At 39.1% G+C, this 22,113-nt stretch overlaps 1 protein-coding gene across 1 annotated transcript in view; it reads right to left on the reverse strand.

Moving 5' to 3' along the window:
* Nucleotides 1-22,113, reverse strand: part of LOC124798306 (neural-cadherin-like) — a 446,838-nt gene that overhangs the window by 13,564 nt on the left and 411,161 nt on the right. The window contains exons 19-24 of the mRNA XM_047261643.1: nucleotides 21,535-21,795; nucleotides 20,407-20,757; nucleotides 16,774-16,887; nucleotides 16,487-16,673; nucleotides 15,012-15,201; nucleotides 5,493-5,731 (exon numbers count right to left, since the gene is read on the reverse strand). Coding sequence (XP_047117599.1) covers nucleotides 5,493-5,731; nucleotides 15,012-15,201; nucleotides 16,487-16,673; nucleotides 16,774-16,887; nucleotides 20,407-20,757; nucleotides 21,535-21,795 — 1,342 coding nt within the window. The remainder of the gene's footprint in view (nucleotides 1-5,492; nucleotides 5,732-15,011; nucleotides 15,202-16,486; nucleotides 16,674-16,773; nucleotides 16,888-20,406; nucleotides 20,758-21,534; nucleotides 21,796-22,113) is intronic.

A 22,113-nucleotide genomic window follows, 5' to 3' on the forward strand; every position in this document is an offset into this window, starting at 1 on the left:
AGATTGGAAGGGATGAGCAGATCACTTAGTCTCCCGCCCCCCTCCCTTGGAGGGAACTTATAGTTCTGAAAATTAGAAATAATTTTTCTGTTTTTAAGTGTGTCTATTTGTGATGTCAGAATTTCATCTCTTAAAGGTACATTCTATCTCTTAGTAAATTTATGAAGACCAGACTGGTTACTCTGCAGAATTCCCAGATCTCCAACTTAATCAGAAGATTCCGTGACATAGCTGTAACAAGTACATGAACCAAATTTCAAATCACTGTAATTTTAACATATACTGTTTGCTATTTTCATGGGGAACCAGTAATCAGCTGGAATGTCCACATCCTACAACTAACCAGACAGATCATTCATTTTTACTCCCTAAGACTGCAAGTACCAAAAAGTTTTAAAAAAGCAAAATTATATTGAAAAGGTTATTCTGTCAAATCAGTACTCTACACTACTGGCCATTAAAATTGCTACACCAAAAAGAAATGCAGATGAAAAACGGGTATTCATTGGACAAATATATTATACTAGAACTGACATGTTATTACATTTTCACGCAATTTGGGTGCATAGATCCTGAGAAATCAGTACCCAGAACAACCACCTCTGGCCATAATAACAGCCTTGATACGCCTGGGCATTGAGCGCCCTCCGCCACACACCATTGGCTGGCTTGCGGAGTATAAATGTAGATGTAGATGTAGGTGAGTCAAACAAAGCTTGGGTGGCGTGTACAGGTACAGCTGCCCATGCAGCTTCTACACGATACCACAGTTCATCACGAGCAGTGACTGGCGTATTGTGACGAGCCAGTTGCTCGGCCACCATTGACCAGACCTTTTCAATTGGTGAGAGATCTGGAGAATGTGCTGGCCATGGCAGCAGTTGAACATTTTCTGTACCCAGAAAGGCCCATACAGGACCTGCAACATGTGGTCATGCATTATCCTGCTGAAATGTAGGGTTTCGCAGGGATCGAATGAAGGGTGGAGCCACGGGTCGTAACACATCTGAAATGTAAAGTCCACTGTTCAAAGTCCTGTCAATGCGAACAAGAGGCGACTGAGACATGTAACCAATGGCATCCCATACCATCACACCGGGTGATACGCCAGTATGGCGATGACGAATACACACTTCCAATGTGCATTCACCGCAATGTCACCAGACACAGATGCGACCATCATGATGCTGTAAACAGAACCTGGATTCATCCGAAAAAATGACGTTTTGCCATTCTTGCACCCAGGTTCGTCATTGAGTACACCATCACAGGCACTCTTGTCTGAGATGCAGCATCAAGGGTAACCGCAGCCATGGTCTCTGAGCTGATAGTCCATGCTGCTGCAAACGTCGTCGAACTGTTCGTGCAGATGGTTGTTGTCTTGCAAACGTCCCCATCTGTTGACTCAGGGATCGAGACGTGGCTGCATGATCTGTTACAGTCATGCGGATAAGATGCCTGTCATCTCGACTGCTAGTGATAGGAGGCCGTTGGGATCCAGCACGGTGTTCCGTATTACCCTCCTGAACCCACCAATTCCATATTCTGCTAACAGTCATTGGATCTCGACCAACACGAGCACCAATGTCGCGATACGATAAACTGCAATCATGATAGGCTACAATCTGACCTTTATCAAAGTTGGAAATGTGATGGTATGCATTTCTCCTCCTTACACGAGGCATCACAACAACATTTCACCAGGCAACACTGGTCAACTGCTGTTTGTGTGTGAGAAATCAGTTGGAAACTTTCCTCATGTTGTAGGTGTCGCCATGGCGCCAACCTTGTGTGAATGCTCTGAAAAGCTAATCATTTGCATATCACAGCATCTTCTTCCTGTCAGTTAAATTTCGCATCTGTAGCACGTCATCTTCATGGTGTAGCAATTTTAACGGCCAGTAGTGTACCATGAGCACAAATGAAGCAACTACGCAATGTAACTGTCTCCTTTCCTACCACTACACGTTTTCAGTGTCTTCTCTGTGATCATAGTTTTCTTGTCCAAGTAGCAACGCACCAAACTGCATAATGAAGGTTAATGACTACTACGAACTATGTCACATTGTACACAATATTATGAAAAGGATTGTTACTACTCACCATATAGCGGAGATGCTGAGTTGCAGATAGGAACAACAAAAAGACTGTCAAACAAAGCTTTTGACCAGACAGGTCTTCATCAGAATAGATATAACACTCACACAAATGCAGCCCACACAAACAGGACAACAGTCTCTTGCTGCCAAAACCAGACTGCCCAGCTCAGCAATCTGGCTTTGGCAGCCAGAGACTGTCATGTTTCTAGACTATATGGTGAATAACAACTATCCTTGATTCCACACTGCATACGGTGTGATATTACAAGGTAGTTGAATGCAGAGGCGGTACAGTGAAACCTTTTTCTCAAGGAGGCAACTTATGACTTCATTCTTTGACACTGGCATGTCTTAGAGTTAAGAAATATTTTCATCCACATACCACACGTCTACCACTGAACTAGATTTTGGGAATGAATATCATTTAAAAGGGACTATATTAATGGGTGCAGACCAGATTAATGGTGGCAGTGAGTTTGTATATTTACTAGCAAAGCTGGCAATGATTCATAATTGCTAAATATGGTTATCAGCTCCTCTTCCCATTCTCCATCCATCTCCTCTTCCTCCTCCTACCTCTCTCCATCTTCTCCTCCAGACTCACTCTCTCGCCCTTCTGCTGCTTTACCCTCTCCATGGGTTATTACACTCGCTTGCAATTTGGGATGTGAGCGCATGTGGTAACGTGTGCTAGTCAGATGTCATTGTGTAATGCAGGGGAAGTGCAAACTGTGCCACTGTCTTCACAGGAATGCCCATGTGTTACATTCACCATAGCCGCAGATGCAACCTTTATACTCATCTTTAATGGCATGGTGCTTAAAGTGGAGGCAGCTCTTTGGAAATTGGTGAAAAGGAGCATTATGGCTTAATTAAAAACTTCATAGCAAAGGTCAGACACATCAGTATCTACCTGATGTCATTGTGGGATGGCTAATTACAGTTATTACTTATAAACCAACAGTGTGAAAATCAGTTGCATGATACATCTCATAATAAAATAAGCTTGTAAGTTCATATAAAATTTTTTCTCATTGTAAATTTACATGATTATATCAATGTTTGGCCCTACATACTTGTGCGAGCAACTTCTTTTTGCAGTGAGGAGAACAAAATTCACCGACAGAAGCTCACCTATCTTCAAATTAGATGTGCTCAGAAAGTGGTGCCAGGCATTGATGCTTTAGAGAAAAGCTAAAGAAGTAGAATTCATTGACACCTAGTGTTTTTATTTTTAACATGTGAATAAAGATAATGTCAATTTACTTTGTCCAAAAATGACATTCATCATAAGGCTGCAACAATCTCAAGAAATACATGTCTCATATTTAGCTGTCACATGTTCTTCACCTCATCAATTAAAAGAAATGGTTTCATTCTATTGTCATTTCTCATCAATGCATCAGTCCTGGGAAATCAATCTGCCACTAACAGCATTAATTAGCCACAGTGAAGCAATACATCTCCATAGAAGTAACATTAGTAATTGGTAATTGTAGTTTCAGGTGTTGAGCTGCTTTGTTCCGACTCCAGCCCCCCCCCCCCCCCCCCCTATTTCTCACCATGAGCCAGCAGGTTGTTCACCGCCAAGGCATGAGTGCGAGCCAGCTCACTCGCATGAGTAGATCAGAGGACAAGCCTGAACTTAAACATTGTCTCACTTGTGTATCAAGTGATAACTAAAGTAATTCCAGTTCGTACGTAACACAAATAAATGGCATTTTAAAAGTAGCAGAAAAATACTTTGCTTAAACTATTGAAATATAGAATTTTAAAAATAGCATAAAAATATACTGCTTAAACAATAAAGTGATAGAGTACCAATGTTGGTATATGGATTATTAAATTACAGATCAAAAGCACAGAACATACAGAGATGAGATTTCTGAGAACAGCAGCTGGCTACACATTACTAGATAGGAAGAGAAATGAAAATATTGGGAAGGAATTAAACATATTTAATCAAAATGAAGAAAGCAGAACACCATACTCACTGCTGAACAAGATCCCAAAATAAGGAGAAGAAAATTGATCAACCAAAGCAAATATTTTCACTTTGGTCATCATATATTATGGACAGATAAAAATTTAGCTAACCATCTGCCTGAAGTATGATAATCTCTTTCACTGATGACTTCAGCCTAAAGGGCTATTTTCAACTGGTTCTACAATCCCATGACAAATTAATACACCAATTTTAAAAAAATGAATTTAATCAAGTGTACAATTCTCACAATAAGAATCGTGTTAAACTTTCATAGGACGCCTTACTGCACGTAAGTTTAATATCATTCTTAGTGTGTGGATTACATGTTCTTGAAATTCATTTTTGACTTTTTTAACTTTACTAATTAATTTATCAACGTGTCACAGACCTGCTTAAAATGGCTACTTAGGTTGAAACTGATAGTGGAATAAATTATCATGCCTCAGATAGTCACCTGGGAAAAATATTGCTTTCCATAGGGGGGAGGGGGGGGGGGGGGGGGGGGAGATCCCAGAGCAAAATAAATCAGCAGTGAACCAATCAGAGATAATTCAGTCCTTCAAACTGATGATGATGTGTCCAGAGCTTTAGGTCACAAAATACACTTTTGGGGAGCAAATACATACAATTAATGACAGAAACTTGCAATATAAATGTATTGTGGAATGAGGAACACATTCAAATGGTAGATTAATGTCATTTTGTATTGTTATTGGATTTTATGCTTATTATCTCCCACCTATTAAGTAAGAAAGATCAGTCTCCTTACTGAAGTATTATTGTAACACCAGCAGTCCACATCACAGCTTACTCTTATGCTTAGACATACAAATTTCACTCGTCCTAGAAGTTGCAGTTGTCACATAACTTAACTTTAAACAATTCATTATCAGTGAATCACACTCCGAAATTAATTGTGAAAACAGAAAAGTAGTGACAGAAAATTTTTCATTTACAATTCTGTCTTTTATCTTTTTAAAAGATAAATAACCCAAAAAGAAAGAAATCTGTTGCAGTTTTGAACAAACAAATGGACAAATATAAATATATAGAAAAACTGAATGCAATTAGCAACACCTTTACAGCTAGTAACTACAAAAGATATTACTGAACGTTTTCTAAGCAAATATGCACAAAATTTATGAATGTCAATTGGATTCAGCAATGGATAACAGTAATCATGCATTAATTATTACTATAATTATTACTATATAATGGCTCACTCTAGATATTCATTACATCAACACAGAATCCAAATATGAACAACTGCCTAAGAATAATATAGAATAGAAAAATACCAATGCACTGCACAAATAAAAACAAAATGTGGGACAAGAGATTAACTGATATTTTTCATGCATGAATGATCTACAAAGATACATAAAAATAAATTGTTTAAAACTTACTTATTAAGAGAATCACACAAGATATGATGGCTATGATGAAATTTGTGGATGGTTTAATTATTCCTGATTCAAGCTGTTCCAGTTCACAATGTATTCCCTTGAAACCAGGAGGACAAAGACAGGCGTAATGACGTTCATCAGCAAAGTCAACACAACGGCCTCCATTGAGGCAGGGCCTCCATTCACATTCATCTTCGTTTACACAATCTCTGCCCTGAATTCGGAATCCAGTGGGACAGCTAGCAAGCACATACAAACATTAAAAAATATAACTACATGCACAAAGAACCTTACTGACCTTTGCAGTCAAAAGTACTGAAATGCAAGATCTAAACACCATTTAAGAAAAATAAAAAATAGTGAAACAAATGTAAGAAGCTGTACAGAAATAAGCAATGACCTCTACATAAACATACAAAAAAGTCAGTGCAAGACATAAAGGCATTTAATTCCATTAAAGTTGCTGAGCAAATCTGACATTCAAACAGTTCCCAATATTCAAGCAAAATTATTTGCTGGCTGTTACATGAGTACGTACTTTCCATGCGCATGAGCAAAAGAAAAAGGACTTTCCTACATTTCTCATCACCAAATATTTTGTGACTTACTAAGGATGATGAGCAGACAGACCAAGATGGCTGCAAGTGCCCCCATACTAAGTTTCAAAGTTCGCCCTTCCTGCACCAATTCGCAATTTTCCCCCCAGTATCCCTCGGGACACAAGCACTGATAACGAAGTTTTGGCTCTTCATTGATGCATGTGCCACCATTTTGACATGGTCTGTCCAGGCATTCGTTTTTATCCTCACACCCCTTTTGGTCAGCAGACACTACCTTGCCTTCACCACAGCTGAGAAATGTTGCAAGATATCATTATTGCTATGAAAGAGTAGTTTACCATAAAACAGCATATAAAACTACATGTTACTAGACAACTTGAGTGTGTTTCTTCCATTGACAGTATTTGCTTGATTTTAAAATTTTTATCAGCATTTTATTTAACACATGCACAGTTTGCTACTCCTATTACTGAGTACAGTATACTCCTGATTATTTGGGGTAATGTGGGGAAGGAAGTGCACTGTAATTGAAAAACATGAAAAATAGAGATATTTTCAAACATTTGTTATTTCTACAAAAGTTTATCCAATTTCTGTGCAAAGGTACTGTAGGGCTTTTCGTTTCTTAAAACAGTCTATGATGTTGGTCTGAATCTGAAAGGAGTTGACTTTTTTTTTCACAGCAATTTGAATTTTTCCTGCAGCAATAATGTCACTGTACTGAAACCCCCTCTGGCCCATAGAATCTATAAGAGTATCAACACATTGCAATGTGGTACAAGGACTGACAAGGACACTATCTTCATCCCAATTTCACATTCACTATTCTCTTCTTTGGCTTATTGTGAAGCTGCAGTCACAGTTTCAGTGTAACTCATAAGGTGACAGCTGCGTTCATGTGTCTACCTTCAGCCACGCATCTGATGTTTCTTCATAAACATCTTCAAAAGCGCAGTAAGTTTATGAATGATGTTGCTTGAATCTGGTTAGCCATCCAGATTAAATTCTCCATCTAAGTCTAAAGACTCACAAAAAAATTTAGTTTTTTTGGAAGACATAGCACCTGAGACAACGACACCTTCTGCTCAGTTTCAGCTAAATCATTGCAAAAGAGCAGCATCTAATTCATCAAAGTAGATCACCTCATGCTTTTTGTACAGGTGGTCCAGAACTAGAATCACATTTCCTGACATCCTTTTTTTCTGCTTATTCCTTTTAATGTACCAAACAGCGTGCATTCCAATATCATAATCAGCACTTAGTTTTGCAGCAGGTTTCCCCTTATTAAATGTTTTAATTAATTCTAATTTTTATTTTAATGTCAACATGTTTCTTTCATTTCTTTTACAGATTTCTTTTAACTTGCTTCACTGACACTTACACACTAATTAAATAATTGGGAGTATACTGTATTTGAATACTTGAAAGAAATTGTTTACTTAAAAGTCAGAATTTGTTCAGAAGAATATTTATCACCATTAACAGAGATTGACACTAGAAATTACTTTTGAATTCTTGTTACAATTAATTTCCTGAGTCAGTATCAATTTGAAATATATTTAACTGAGCAATCTGCAGTAGCTTTTACGTACACTTATCTCAGAAAATGTACAAGAAATGTCGACTACTGACTATGGCTGCAGCATTCCATTTTTAGTTTTTTTTGTGCCTTTTAATGCTTTTGGGACACACAGTGCAGTCCAGGAGTTCCCAGACAGATCTCTCTCTCTCTCTCTCTCTCTCTCTCTCTCTCTCTCTTTCATGTCTGAAATGATATCCCATTATGCATATGTCAGAGTTGGGAGATGGAGGTATAGGAAGAACAGTGGGCACCAATTTGACGTCAGTGGAAGGCTTATCTGACACCAACACATAAAGATGCTGAAATATAAGTTGCGAGTTCTGCATGGTTCAATGAAACATCACCAACACTGATAAAACTGTTCTTTCAAAAATAGGAGGTGAAGAAAATGTTGATTGTACTTTGCAGAAACAGTGGCACTGTTTGCAAAGAATGAGAGCTCCAACTACAACAGTGCATAAGAAATTCTATTAAGAATTGTTTTAATGCTTTCTAACTTGAATCATAAGAGCTTTTTCAGTTCTTTTCAATTTTGGTGATTCTTTATGATGGACAACTATGCTTCAGCTAATCAGCAGCAGTGAATCGCAAAGACAACAGCCAAAGAATATTTTTATGGGGCAACAAAGACATTAAAAATTCATACTGAGAAATGTATTATGTGAAATTGATTCTGTTTAGAGCAAAGAGATAGCTAAGAAACATATATACATCTTATTTTGAATTTGTTATTACGTAAGTCCAGGAATGTATGGACCACACTATGTACATGTAAAATTAATGGTTGACACTCTCTAAAAGTAGCTTCCCTTTCACAATAATTTTGTTTGATCATTGTTAATGCTACTTGCATTTATCATCAGTTGTCAAAGATTTTTACAGTATTTTTGTACATGCTGATTTATGTCTTCGTGTATAACATATAAACAATGATTTTTTTCCCACAATAATTTCTCCTGTTTCACTAGCTATCAACAAACAGCTTGTCTCTACAGCTCCTTAAGGGGATAGTATATTAATAACTAGAAAGGGAATAAAAACACAACATTTCCAAAATGAAACATTTACACAAAAATGATAATTAATTGGTTATTTCTAGAAACAAAATTTGCACTGTTAGTAGCAATGTAAATACACTCCTGGAAATGGAAAAAAGAACACATTGACACCGGTGTGTCAGACCCACCATACTTGCTCCGGACACTGCGAGAGGGCTGTACAAGCAATGATCACACGCACGGCACAGCGGACACACCAGGAACCGCGGTGTTGGCCGTCGAATGGCGCTAGCTGCGCAGCATTTGTGCACCGCCGCCGTCAGTGTCAGCCAGTTTGCCGTGGCATACGGAGCTCCATCGCAGACTTTAACACTGGTAGCATGCCGCGACAGCGTGGACGTGAACCGTATGTGCAGTTGACGGACTTTGAGCGAGGGCGTATAGTGGGCATGCGGGAGGCCGGGTGGACGTACCGCCGAATTGCTCAACACGTAGGGCGTGAGGTCTCCACAGTACATTGATGTTGTCGCCAGTGGTCGGCGGAAGATGCACGTGCCCGTCGACCTGGGACCGGACCGCAGCGACGCACAGATGCACGCCAAGACCGTAGGATCCTACGCAGTGCCGTAGGGGACCGCACCGCCACTTCCCAGCAAATTAGGGACACTGTTGCTCCTGGGGTATCGGCGAGGACCATTCGCAACCGTCTCCATGAAGCTGGGCTACGGTCCCGCACAACGTTAGGCCGTCTTCCGCTCACGCCCCAACATCGTGCAGCCCGCCTCCAGTGGTGTCGCGACAGGTGTGAATGGAGGGACGAATGGAGACGTGTCGTCTTCAGCGATGAGAGTCGCTTCTGCCTTGGTGCCAATGATGGTCGTATGCGTGTTTGGCGCCGTGCAGGTGAGCGCCACAATCAGGACTGCATATGTCCGAGGCACACAGGGCCAACACCCGGCATCATGGTGTGGGGAGCGATCTCCTACACTGGCCGTACACCACTGGTGATCGTCGAGGGGACACTGAATAGCGCACGGTACATCCAAACCATCATCGAACCCATCGTTCTACCATTCCTAGACCGGCAAGGGAACTTGCTGTTCCAACAGGACAATGCACGTCCGCATGTATCCCGTGCCACCCAACGTGCTCTAGAAGGTGTAAGTCAACTACCCTGGCCAGCAAGATCTCCGGATCTGTCCCCCATTGGGCATGTTTGGGACTGGATGAAGCGTCGTCTCACGCGGTCTGCACGTCCAGCACAAACGCTGGTCCAACTGAGGCGCCAGGTGGAAATGGCATGGCAAGCCGTTCCACAGGACTACATCCAGCATCTCTACGATCGTCTCCATGGGAGAATAGCAGCCTGCATTGCTGCGAAAGGTGGATATACACTGTACGAGTGCCGACATTGTGCATGCTCTGTTGCCTGTGTCTATGTGCCTGTGAGTCTGTCAGTGTGATCATGTGATGTATCTGACCCCAGGAATGTGTCAATATAGTTTCCCCTTCCTGGGACAATGAATTCACGGTGTTCTTATTTCAATTTCCAGGAGTGTATATTACATCTGCATTGCCAAATATCTTTATTATTAATGCACAAACATTTATGACAAATAAACTTTATGTTGCATCAGAACTCAAACCAGAATATCTTCCTTCCAACTGAGACACCTAACCATGCCCCACTGACTGATTCAAAGCTTCATTCTGCCAATGATGGGTTGAGAGGAAATCACAAGTTCCTGTATTAAAGGGCTAGTCCACAGACTAAGGCACATGCTTGCATCACATAGATATAAAAGTACTATGTACTAAATCATAGTGTCTTGATTTGAGTCCTTAGCTGGTACAAGTTTTAATTTCTTGCAAATTCTCAGTGGAGTAAATATACTGGCATTGAGTATGACATATTGTCTAAGCATGGAATACAAATGTGAGAAGTTGATAGACTTGATTTTTCATAAGTAGCAATTTCTCCTCCAAGGAATAAGAAAGAATAATGTGGATTAGAAAAATAAATTTTAAAGATTAATACAATTCAAGGATAATGGTTAATAAATAATAAAGTGGAAGATGACATTGATACTGAATTGAGAGATTGTGTCACTGCTTTTTTTCTATTCTGTTTCCATTATTGCGTATAACAGACAATGGTGCATGAAGATTCCATCTTTACTCCTCCTTCTCTGGTCACCACATGCTTCTTTCTTTGTGAGAAATAAGAGTGTGGTTCCAGAAGTAAAAGGAAAATTAGATTATCTAAAACTATGACCACAGTGCTTACAACGCAGTAGTTAAAATAATTGATTGCTATTCACTAATGTCAGATGAGTGCTTGCAAGTGACATTTCTGGCACATTCATATTCAGCAAATATCAAAGTTAGAAAAAGTTCATATACATATATTTCTTAGGTGTTACAAATTGGATATTCTAAAACAAAGATTCCATGACTTACCAAATGGGAAAGCGCTGGTAGACAGGCACAATAAAAAAACACACAAACACACACACAAAATTTCAAGCTTTCGCAACCCACGGTTGCTTCGTCAGGAAAGAGGGAAGGAGAGGGAAAGATGAAAGGATGTGGGTTTCAAGGGAGAGGGTAAGGAGTCATTCCAATCCCAGGAGTGGAAAGACTTACCTTAGGGGGAAAAAAAGGACAGGTATACACTCGCACACAAAAAATGGTGCAAATGGCTCTGAGCACTATGGGACTTAACTGCTGAGGTCATCAATCCCCTAGAACTTAGAACTACTTAAACCTAACTAACCTAAGGACATCACACACATCCATGCCTGAGACAGGATTCGAACCTGCGACCGTAGCGGTCGCGCGGTTCCAGACTGTAGCGCCTAGAACCGCTCGGCCACTCCGGCCGGCTACACTCGCACACACACACACACACACACACACATATCCATCCACACATATACAGACACAAGCAGACATATTTAGAGGCTGCCTCTAAATATGTCTGCTTGTGTCTGTATATGTGTGCATGGATATGCATGTGTGTGCGAGTGTATACCTGTCCTTTTTTCCCCCTAAGGTAAGTCTTTCCGCTCCTGGGATTGGAATGACTCCTTACCCTCTCCCTTAAAACCCACATCCTTTCATCTTTCGTTCTCTTTCCCTCTTTCCTGACGAAGCAACTGTGGGTTGCGAAAGCTTGAAATTTTGTGTGTGTGTTTGTGTGTTTTTTTTATTGTGCCTATCTACCAGCGCTTTCCCATTTGGTAAGTCATGGAATCTTTGTTTTTAATATATTTTTCCCATCTGGAATGTTTCTTTCTATTTTATTTATATCATTAAATTGGATATTCTTTAAGAAATCAATTATACAGGGACATACTTCTATGAGTCTGCAGTTAACTGATTTTGCTCATGAAGTGATTTACTTATAAGCACTCTTCCTCACCTAATCATGAAATTAGTTGTTCTGCTAATCTCAGAAACTGAAGTACCGATTGTTGAAGCCTTTGTGGGAACACTGTATGGCAAACATCATTGTTGACCTCATACAAAACTCTCTGACTGACTTAGTTGAGTTCAATTGTGTCTGACATGTATGATCATTGTATTAATATGCTACACTGTATCTGCGTTGCGTGAGTATTCATCATCATCACCACTGTCCATACACTGTAGCACTACACTGATTATTCCGATGACTGTGTTTGCATATAACTTGAACATTTGCAACTATTTTGCAACTACAGTGCTGCTGTCCTGCCCTCATTGTGTCATGCAGTTTACACCATTGGACAACAATTCTTGTGTCACAATGTCAGATGCTATGGATAACACTCTGCTTGCATCTTGTGTGATAAAAAATGACAGTGACAATCTTCTGGACAATGCTATGACAGTGCACAACACTGCTAGATAATTCAGTGTAACAGACAATGCACTATGAGGTCTTGCATGTGATCCAGTTTTGCTTGCAAGGCAGGCTACTCATGAGCCACAGCAATTCAACCAGTTGGATTCGTGCGCGACCATGCCACGCATGAATCTGATATTTCCGGACCTCGTGCAGCTGGCTGCATTGTCTTCCACATTGCCTACAATGCATCATATCATGCCTCTTATGGATAATGCCTATTTGGCTGCTCTTCCACCCTGAACATTGCCTTGACAACCTGATGGCCACATCACAAATCTCAAGCTGCCTCCTATTCAACCACATCAACCAATGTTGTACTTCACCACTGCAGACAGTGTTTTTGCTTTGAGTGACATCATTAGAGGTGGTATGAAATTTGCCAATCTGCTTGGTCACTTGGGTGCACTATGTGGATCGATATGCGGTATTATTCCTCCCCCAGCTCTGTGAGAACGGGAACACTCTGTTGACAAATGCACAGAACTCTCTGACTGTTAGTCCACTTTGACTTCATTGAGTTTGGATGCTTCTGATGTGTATGCTCCTTGCATTAATAAAAGTGTTCTATACTGTATCTGTGTTCTATGATTATTCGTCATGCCTCTGCATATAAACTGGAGCACTACATCTTAACAGTAGATTAAGCTTCAGCTGAAAGACTTTTTTCCCCTCATATGAGTATCTTAAGGACAGAAAGTGACTTTGTGGATAAGTGTCAGATTGTAAATACAAGGGTTCAAATGTTTAAACCTTACAAAATCCTAGGATTTTCTTCCTCCCTTCCACAACTGACATTTCTTTGTTTATGTTAAAAACCACATACTGCATAGAGGTTTGAAGTCTACATTAAACTATAGGTATCCCTACAATTTGTTGAATAAGTCAGTTTACAGATTGGAGGAAGACAAAGAAACACTACCTCTGATAGGACAACGCCTAGTAATGTACTGCAGTATTTAAATCAATTTTCAAGTTGAGGACCTGTTTACCATTTATCAAGGTAGTGGACAGTAGGAGGATGTAAAGGAGAAATGAAGTTTAATTTTTTGATCTACAAAGTCATACGAAGTGTGATTGGAAAGTTTTAAGAATGGATCCACTACTGCTTACTGGTTTGGTGTGAAGGTACATGGAAGGTGGGGAGTGAGTCATTGCCTTGTACTTGAATGCCCTCTGACAGGAAACTGCATTTCCTTTATTCAGTTCGTTGTGGCAGCTGGTTGAGTTTGGGTCTGTTAAGGCTTACTGCCAGATTCTGTCTGCGTGAAAATGGATGTAAAAATGGAGCAACAAGTTTGTGAGAAATTTTGTTTTAAAACTGAGAAATCAGCTTCCAAGACTTACAAACTATTAAAAACAGCTTTTGGAGATAATTGTATGAGCCAGTCAAATGTTTTTGTCTGGTTCAACAGATTTAAAAATGGCCGCGAATCATTTGAAGATGAGCACGTTCCAGCCGTCCTTCCACCTCAAAAATGAATGGAAATTTTGTGAAAGTTTGCAACTTAGTGCGCTCTGAGCATAGACTTGTAATTACAGAGATGGCTGATGAACTTAATTTAAGTTTCTATGCAGTTCAGTCAATTTTAACTGAAGATCTGAACATGCATTGAGGGTCTGCAAAATTCATTCCAAAAGTGTTATCAAGTGACCAGAGACAGTACCAATTTGAAGTGTGGCAAGAAGTGATTAATCAGACTAAAAAGACCCATATTTAATAAATAGGGTAATTACAGGTGATAAATCATGGGTTAATGGATATGATCCTAAAACCAAACTGCAGTCTTTGCAGTGGAAGACTCCAGGTTCACCACGACCAAAGAAAGCATGGCAAAGTTGGTCGAAGGTGTAGACAATGATGGTGATTTTTTTTTTCTTCTACCAGTAATGTTCACCTTGAATTTACACCTGGAGGACAGACAATTAATCAGGACTACTACAAATGTGTCCTTGAGCGTTTGCGTGAAAAGGTACGGAAGAAAAGGCCTGTATTGTGGCAAGACAGGAGTTGGGCGTTACACCATGACAATGCTCCGGCTCATCATGACTTCTCCATTGTTGAATTTTTGACCAAGTTCAAAATTCAATACTCCACTACTTTGGCCCCTGTGGACTTCTACCTGTTTCCTAAACTGAAATTTTCACTAAAAGGAAAGCAATTTGGCTTGATTGAAGTAATCCAGGCAAATACAGAAAGCGTCCTTAACATACTTCAGGAAAAAAATTTCCAGGAATGTTTCCAAAAGTGGAAACACTGTTGGAGTCAGTGTGTTCAGTCAGAAGGGGACTATTTTGAAGGAGATGGGTCACAGTAGCATGTAAGTACCACCATTGTCCAATTACAAGCCCATTATTAAAACTTTCCAATCACACCTAGTAAAATGTAGAAACATGCAAAGTTTGGGTCAAGTTTAAAGTTTCATTGTCCTATGATAAATTGAGTAAATTTAAATAAAAATTGAAGAAGAAACTGAATTAAATACTTACGTGCATTCATATTCATTCCACAGATCAACACACTCAAATGGATCAGGACAGATGACATTAGCACATGGTTTATTAGAAGGGCAGTTACGCTCTAAGTTTCTAGCCATTGTTGCCTGTCCCCATTGAGTTCCGTTCATTGCAGGAGGCAGAGGCAGATGCTTCCCTTCCAGTCTGATGTCATCCAGGCAGCCTAAAAAATATGCAGCTCTTAAAATTTCTATCTTTGCACAATTTCAAGTGTGACTTTACCAATTTTTCCAACAGGTCTTGATATACTAAAATATGTATTTGCCGAGTTTCAGATTATATTATTTAGTAACAAATACTTCTGCAACATTAACTATATGCAGAATCTTTGCTTGTAGAGAAGCAGACACTGCAAAAATTTACTCTCTGTTTTCAGCAATGTGAATAATATTTCTCATCAAAATTCGAAAATTTTCTTGTATTAACTCTTGTTGTTATACATGTTGCCCATTGTGGAAGGACTGTTTACACTCAACAGTTTCTCCAGGAATGAAACAAACTCTCTGTCCACCATGTCATTCATTTGGGCATTATCTGAGAAAGAATGCAATATGTGGTTATACATCTGATGCCAACTATGCTGTGGAAGTCTGCTTACAAAGTTTCAAGAACTATTAAGTGAAGTCTCTAGGAATATACTACAGTCACCTGTGTGTTTTCACCATAGGACCTGCAAAGACAAGATTGCACCAACTGCCACACGTACAGAGGCATTCAACAGTTTGTTTGTTTTGTTTTAGGGTGCAAAAACAACTAAGGTCATATGCACCCATGTCAAAACTGTAGGACACGAAGACAGAGAGGAGTTAAAAAATGACCACATGTCAATCCCAATCAATGTAAGAGAAAACAGCTAAAAACAGGGATGTGAAGGAAGGTCTGTAAAATGCACCATAGAGAAACGGAGGTCCAGAACTAAAATTTAAATGCCCTTCACCATATTGCTACAACGGATAAAAAGTATATTGCGGTCAACAGTCCATGGGTCGTTTGCTAAAACAGCCAATAACTCAGATGGCAAACACAAGTGGGAACTTCCCCCAAGCTATATATGGGAATGAAATGGGAAGAAACCCTAATATATAGTCAAATGAGAAGTACTCCCTGTCATGCACTTCATAGTGCTTTGCAAGTATGGATGAAGATGTACAAGATCTACACATATATTCCTATTGTTTATAGTTCCTACAGGCAGGAAATTGAAGTAAATGTTGTTATTTATACACATGAAGCACTGAACTGTACATGGTTTCAGAAACATAAGTAACTGACAGATCAAAGGTAAAAACCATCATTACAAAATTATATTCATAAAACTGAATAAACTATAAGGACAACAACATTACATTACAGAAAACAGAAACACAAAGCTTTCAGAGTTTCTTTCGATAACATATAATTTTTATAAATAACAGTTGTTTGAGAATAGAAGATAAAGTGGAAGTTACCTTTCTGGTAATCAGCATAAACTTCAAATGTTCGAACTCCTGTATATTCTGCTTTTCCTCCAGCGTAAACACCTTCCTGCTTATCTACCAGTAAAAGTTGGTGTCCCTCAAAGGTGAAGGTTTCGTTATATCTACGGCCTTCGCCACCATCGAGTTCCAAAGTTGCAGCTGAACCATGTCGTGAAACCTGACATGACAAAAGCACATTAGTAGCTGTTTGGCAACCGTACACAATTTTTACCATTATATCCACAAATAAAAGTTGAACAAACAATGCTCAGAAATACCTTAGCTGTATGCCATTGTCCATCATCCACTGCAACTGCACTTAACCAGAGATCTTTCTCCTCAGTACGAAGACTATTAAGATTATAGCGGAAATGTAATCTGCTATCTTTAATCTGAAAGTATATATGTTTCAAATAGTTATTAGATCTTGAAAACCCATGAACAATTAATGATACATATCATATAACACTAAACACAAGTATTAGATCAGTAACTTAATTATGTTGAGTAGGTCAAATGGAATGAGCAAGAAAGGTTTGTTGTTCAATTTGTAATGTACATATCTTAAATTTGTTCTATCTGTGTGACTGCCAGCACTGGTTTGTTTCTACTTGAGTATTGAATATCTAACCCACTGCAGGGCTGAATTATTTACTTTTGCATTTAGTTTCAAATGTTGCACTTTCATTTCAAAATTATGTTATTAACTGTAATAGACATGAAGATAAAGGAAAAATACAATACAGGGCAGAGACGTGAACAGAGAAAGCTAGCATAAGTCATTAATGATTGTAGCTCATCTGAGGCTTACTAGATATGTACCAAGAATCACTATAACAGAGTAATGATGGAACTGTAATTATAGAAGTCTATAGTTACTTTCCTTTCTTCTGATCAGTTATGTTCAGAAGTTCTTCATTCTCTCTGTCAAGTTTTCTCATTTTCATCTTTCCAATGAAGTGAATCTGAATGTGATGGCTTAAGACTCATTTATCAAGCTGCCAACACTGTGCCAGTTTTTCCAGTAGGAGAAACAGTAATTACATGAAACTTATGATCCCCCAACAGATAGCCAGCATAGATTCAGAAAAAGTTATTCCTATGAAACAAAACTAGCTCTTTATTCACATGAAGTAATGACTGCCACTGAAAGGGGATCTCAAGTTGATTCCATATTTGTAGATATCCAGAAGCCTTTTGACATAATTCCTCACAGGTGGTTTCTAACCAAATTGCATGGCTATACGTATTGCCTGAACTTTGTGAGTGGATTTGTGATTTCCTGTCAGAAATATGACAGTTTATAGTAGTTGACACGAAGACACTGAGCGACATTTGACATTTCCTAAGGAAGTGTTACAGATCCTCTGCTTTTCCCAATAAAAAAAAAGAACACCATCAAAAAAATCATCAAAATGGGGTGGAAATCAGTAGATGAGATGTATTTGTACAGACAACAAATGATTACAATTTCAGAAAAACTGGATGAGTTATTCAAGAGGAAAAGCTTCACAAACTGAGTATTTCAACAACACATTGGTCCACCTCTGGCCCTTATGCAACCAGTTATTTGGCTTGGCACTGATTCATAGAGTTGTTGTTGTTGAAGGATATCGGGCCAAATTATCTCCAAATGGTATGTTAGATTGTCAAACTAGCAAGCTAGTTGGGGGATCCTGCCCATAATGCCCCAATAATTCTAACTGAGGAGAGATCCAGCGACCTTGTTGGGAAAGACAGGGGTTTGGCAAGCATGAAGACAACCAGTAGAAATGCTCACTGTGTGCAGGCGGGCATTATCTTGCTTAAATTTAAGGCCAGGATGGTGTGCCATGAAGGGCAACAAAACAAGGCGTAGAACATCACTTATGTCTCGCTGTGCTATAATGGTGCTGTGGAAATGGCACACCAGACTATCACTCCTTGCTGTCAGGCCATATGGTGGGCGGCACTTAGGCTGATATCCCATCACTGCCCAGAGCATGTACAAACACATCTGCACTGGTCATAGAGCTCATTTCGATACGAGACTCATCACTAAAGACAATTCTACTCCAGTCAGTAAGGTTCCAAGTTCAAGACATGCCTGGAGATGCTCCTGATAGTGGTGGCACATCAACCTAACTTTCACCCACCATACAGCCTGACAACCAGGAGTCAAGGCCTGGAGTGCCATTTTTTCATAGCAGGACCCTTTGGTTGTCATCCATAGAACCCTTACAGCACAGCAGTACATTGATGATATTCTATGCCCTTCAAGCCAAGAGATCATGGACTTACATTTCAGCAAGATAATGCCTTCCTGCACACAGTGAGAGTTTCTACTGCTTGCCAAACCCAACCTTGGCCAGCAAGCTCGCCAGATCTCTCCCCAATTGAGAATTCTTGGAGCATTATGGGCAGAACCCTCCAACTAGCTCAGGATTTTGATGATATAATGTGCCAATTGGACAGAATTTGGCACAATATCCCTCAGGAGGACATCCAACAACTTCCAGTCAATGCCAAGCTGAATAAATGCTTGCATAAGGGCCAGATATGGACCAATGCATTACTGACTAGCTCAATTCATGAAGCTCTTTCTCCTGAACACATCATCCAATTTTTTTGAGATAGTAATAATTTGTTTATCAAACAATTGGAAACTCCAGGTAGGAATATCAACAATGTAAGAAAAGACATATTGCTACTTACTGTAACAAAATGAACTGCAAAAAGAGTTAGACACGAAATCCGTATTGTATGAAAAGTGACAATTGACCCTGAACAATAAAAAGTGTAATGTCCTACATACAAATACTAAAAAAAACTGTTTTGGTTACACAATAAACAAATTTAAAGGTTGTCAATTCAACCAAATACCTAAGGATTACAATTACAAACAATTTACATTGAAACTACCGCACAAAAATTTTTTTGCTGGGAATGTGAACCCAAGATTGCATTTTACTGGTGGAACATTTGGAAGATGCAGCAAATCTACTTATGAATCTCCTTATGATGTGCATCCTCTCCTGCAGCATTGCTACACCACACAGGATCCTTATCCCACAGGACTCATGGAGTACATCCAAATAGCTCAATGAAGGGAAGTTCATTTTGCATTATCGTGAAATAGAGAAGAGAGTGTCAAGTACATGATACACAAGTTGGTGTGACAGTCATTAAAACAAGGGCATTTCTCTTTGTGGCAAAATTCTTTCATGAAATTTCAACCACCAACTTTCTCTTCCAATTGTGAAAATGTTACTTTGACTCCCACCTATGTAGAGAGAAATGACCATCATAAGAAAATAACAGAAATCAGAGATTGCATGGAAGGATTTAAGTGTTCATTTTTCTCATGTGCTGTTCTTGTGCGAAACCACTGTGAAATAGTGTAAAAGTGGTTCCATGAACATTCTGCCAAGCACTTAGTGTCAATTCAAGAGTAGTCATGTAGATGTAGACATTTGTAACTACAATTTTATGCCTCACAATTCACAATTTTGGCTGGAAGTGGCCAGACTGATATTAAATGTCAGCTTGTACTATACTACAAGCACTTATTTCTGAATACTGAGATCTCAGAACATGTCACAATTAATAAAGTAGTTTCAGAAGTGAATGAATGAAATTCAATTGATAGATAGATTTGATATCATAATACTGTAGAAGTGAAGGGCAGAGAATTCAGAAATAAAACTGTAGTACATATTGGGAAATACATATTCAGATGCAAATAAAGACAATGGAAAGATATGATATGAGATCACGACTGAAGGAAATGATGTATTTTGGAAGTAGAGACATGGGAATGCAGAACAAAACTGAGTGTCGTATTAGAATGGAGAAAACTAAAGCAACAAATGTTAAGGTATGGCAGCCATTGCGTTCCTGTAACAACGGACAGAACAGTGGAAAGAACTTACCTCAAGAATTCCATATTCCCGGTTGTGCTGGTCACTGACACGGAATAGTTCACCATGTTGCTCTCTTGTGCGAAACCTAAGCTGCATCTGAGTAGAGAAGCGATCGGGCTCAAAGGACAAAGCATACTTGACATAGCTCTGTGTCTTGAACATAGTGGGCACAGTAGGCAGAGTACAGCTGGGACCTGTCCATCCAGGTTTGCACTCGCAACGCCCCTCTGAGAAACTACCTACACAAGTACCATGTTCCCAACAGCGAATGGTAGAGTCCTGTGTGTTGCATATTTCCTCTGTCTGAGGGCAACCAGCTACACTGTTGCGATGATGGCCAGGATGAGCAAGGTCATAAAGCTGCAAAGAAAGAGCAGGATAAAGGGATTAAAAAAGCAAGCAAAAACAAGAAAAACTCTGATCTGCTAAGATATCTCAATATACACTTATAATGTGGAGAAAAATACTTGTCAAAATAATGGACAAGATTTACTGCTGATTCTATCTTGCTCACACACAAAATATCATCAAACAAGATAATGAGAATTATAGAAACAGTGCAGCTCTTTCCACAGATCATATAAAGAAGCCCTGCATATCAGTAAATAGGGTGATGATGAAACAAATAGTCTTTTCTTAATTTGCAAGAAAATGATGATCATAAAAACTTAAAGATGATGGGTTTTGTGGAGCTGGTGTGTCAAATTGCAGTGCTGCACTAGTTAACATCAAGTAGAATTAACAGAGAGAAACCAGAATAGACTATATTTTGAAAGCTTTATATACATACACATATATGCAAATTAAAAAAATCCAAATTTTTAATTAGAGATGTGACTGTACTTAAGTTTTCAGTAGATGTGATACATAGAAGGCACAAATACATACACACATTGAAAGCAAAATAACAACAGCAAATACAGTTCTCATCCTCATTTAAGTATATTTATCAAAATTCGTTTTGTTAGTTACTATTAGGCCATAAGCTGCAAGTACAGATGTATCATTTGGTATGAGAAGTGACAGAAAAGAAATTTAGGAGCTGTACATTATGTATTGGTTATTAATTTCTAATGAATTTCACCATATTAATTAAAACGACACCAAAGAACTTTAAAATTTGACATAACCCCTTACCTTGCTGTTGTGGAGGACATTTTTAATACAACCATCAAAACCTTTTCCGGATGGTGCTGCATGCCAGTGGTACAATTCTGGGTTAATAGCTTCCACAAACCAACCCCCAAGTTGCAATGGCGCATTCACATTCAGGTATTCGTTAAATGGTGGAATGGTACCATGTGCCTGACAGCTTGAATCATCAAAATCTGGTGGAGTTCCATCTTCCAGTTCAACTACATCAGCAGATTTGCAGTAATCTATTACCATGCGAACACTCTGCATTAAAGAAAAAATGTTTCATTATATTTCCAGCAAATACATTTCTTGGGTTACAAATTAAACTGGAGTCTACATTTATCAAAATACTAATATAATAGAGGGAAACATTCCACGTGGGAAAAATTATATATAAAAACAAAGATGAGGTGACTTACCGAACGAAAGCGCTGGCAGGTCGATAGACACACAAAATTCAAGCTTTCGCAACAAACTGTTGCCTCATCAGGAAAGAGGGAAGGAGAGGGGAAGACGAAAGGAAGTGGGTTTTAAGGGAGAGGGTAAGGAGTCATTCCAATCCTGGGAGCGGAAAGACTT

Source organism: Schistocerca piceifrons, chromosome 5 (genome assembly GCF_021461385.2).
Source record: "Schistocerca piceifrons isolate TAMUIC-IGC-003096 chromosome 5, iqSchPice1.1, whole genome shotgun sequence".
In the NCBI taxonomy this organism is placed as follows: Eukaryota; Metazoa; Arthropoda; class Insecta; order Orthoptera; family Acrididae; genus Schistocerca; species Schistocerca piceifrons.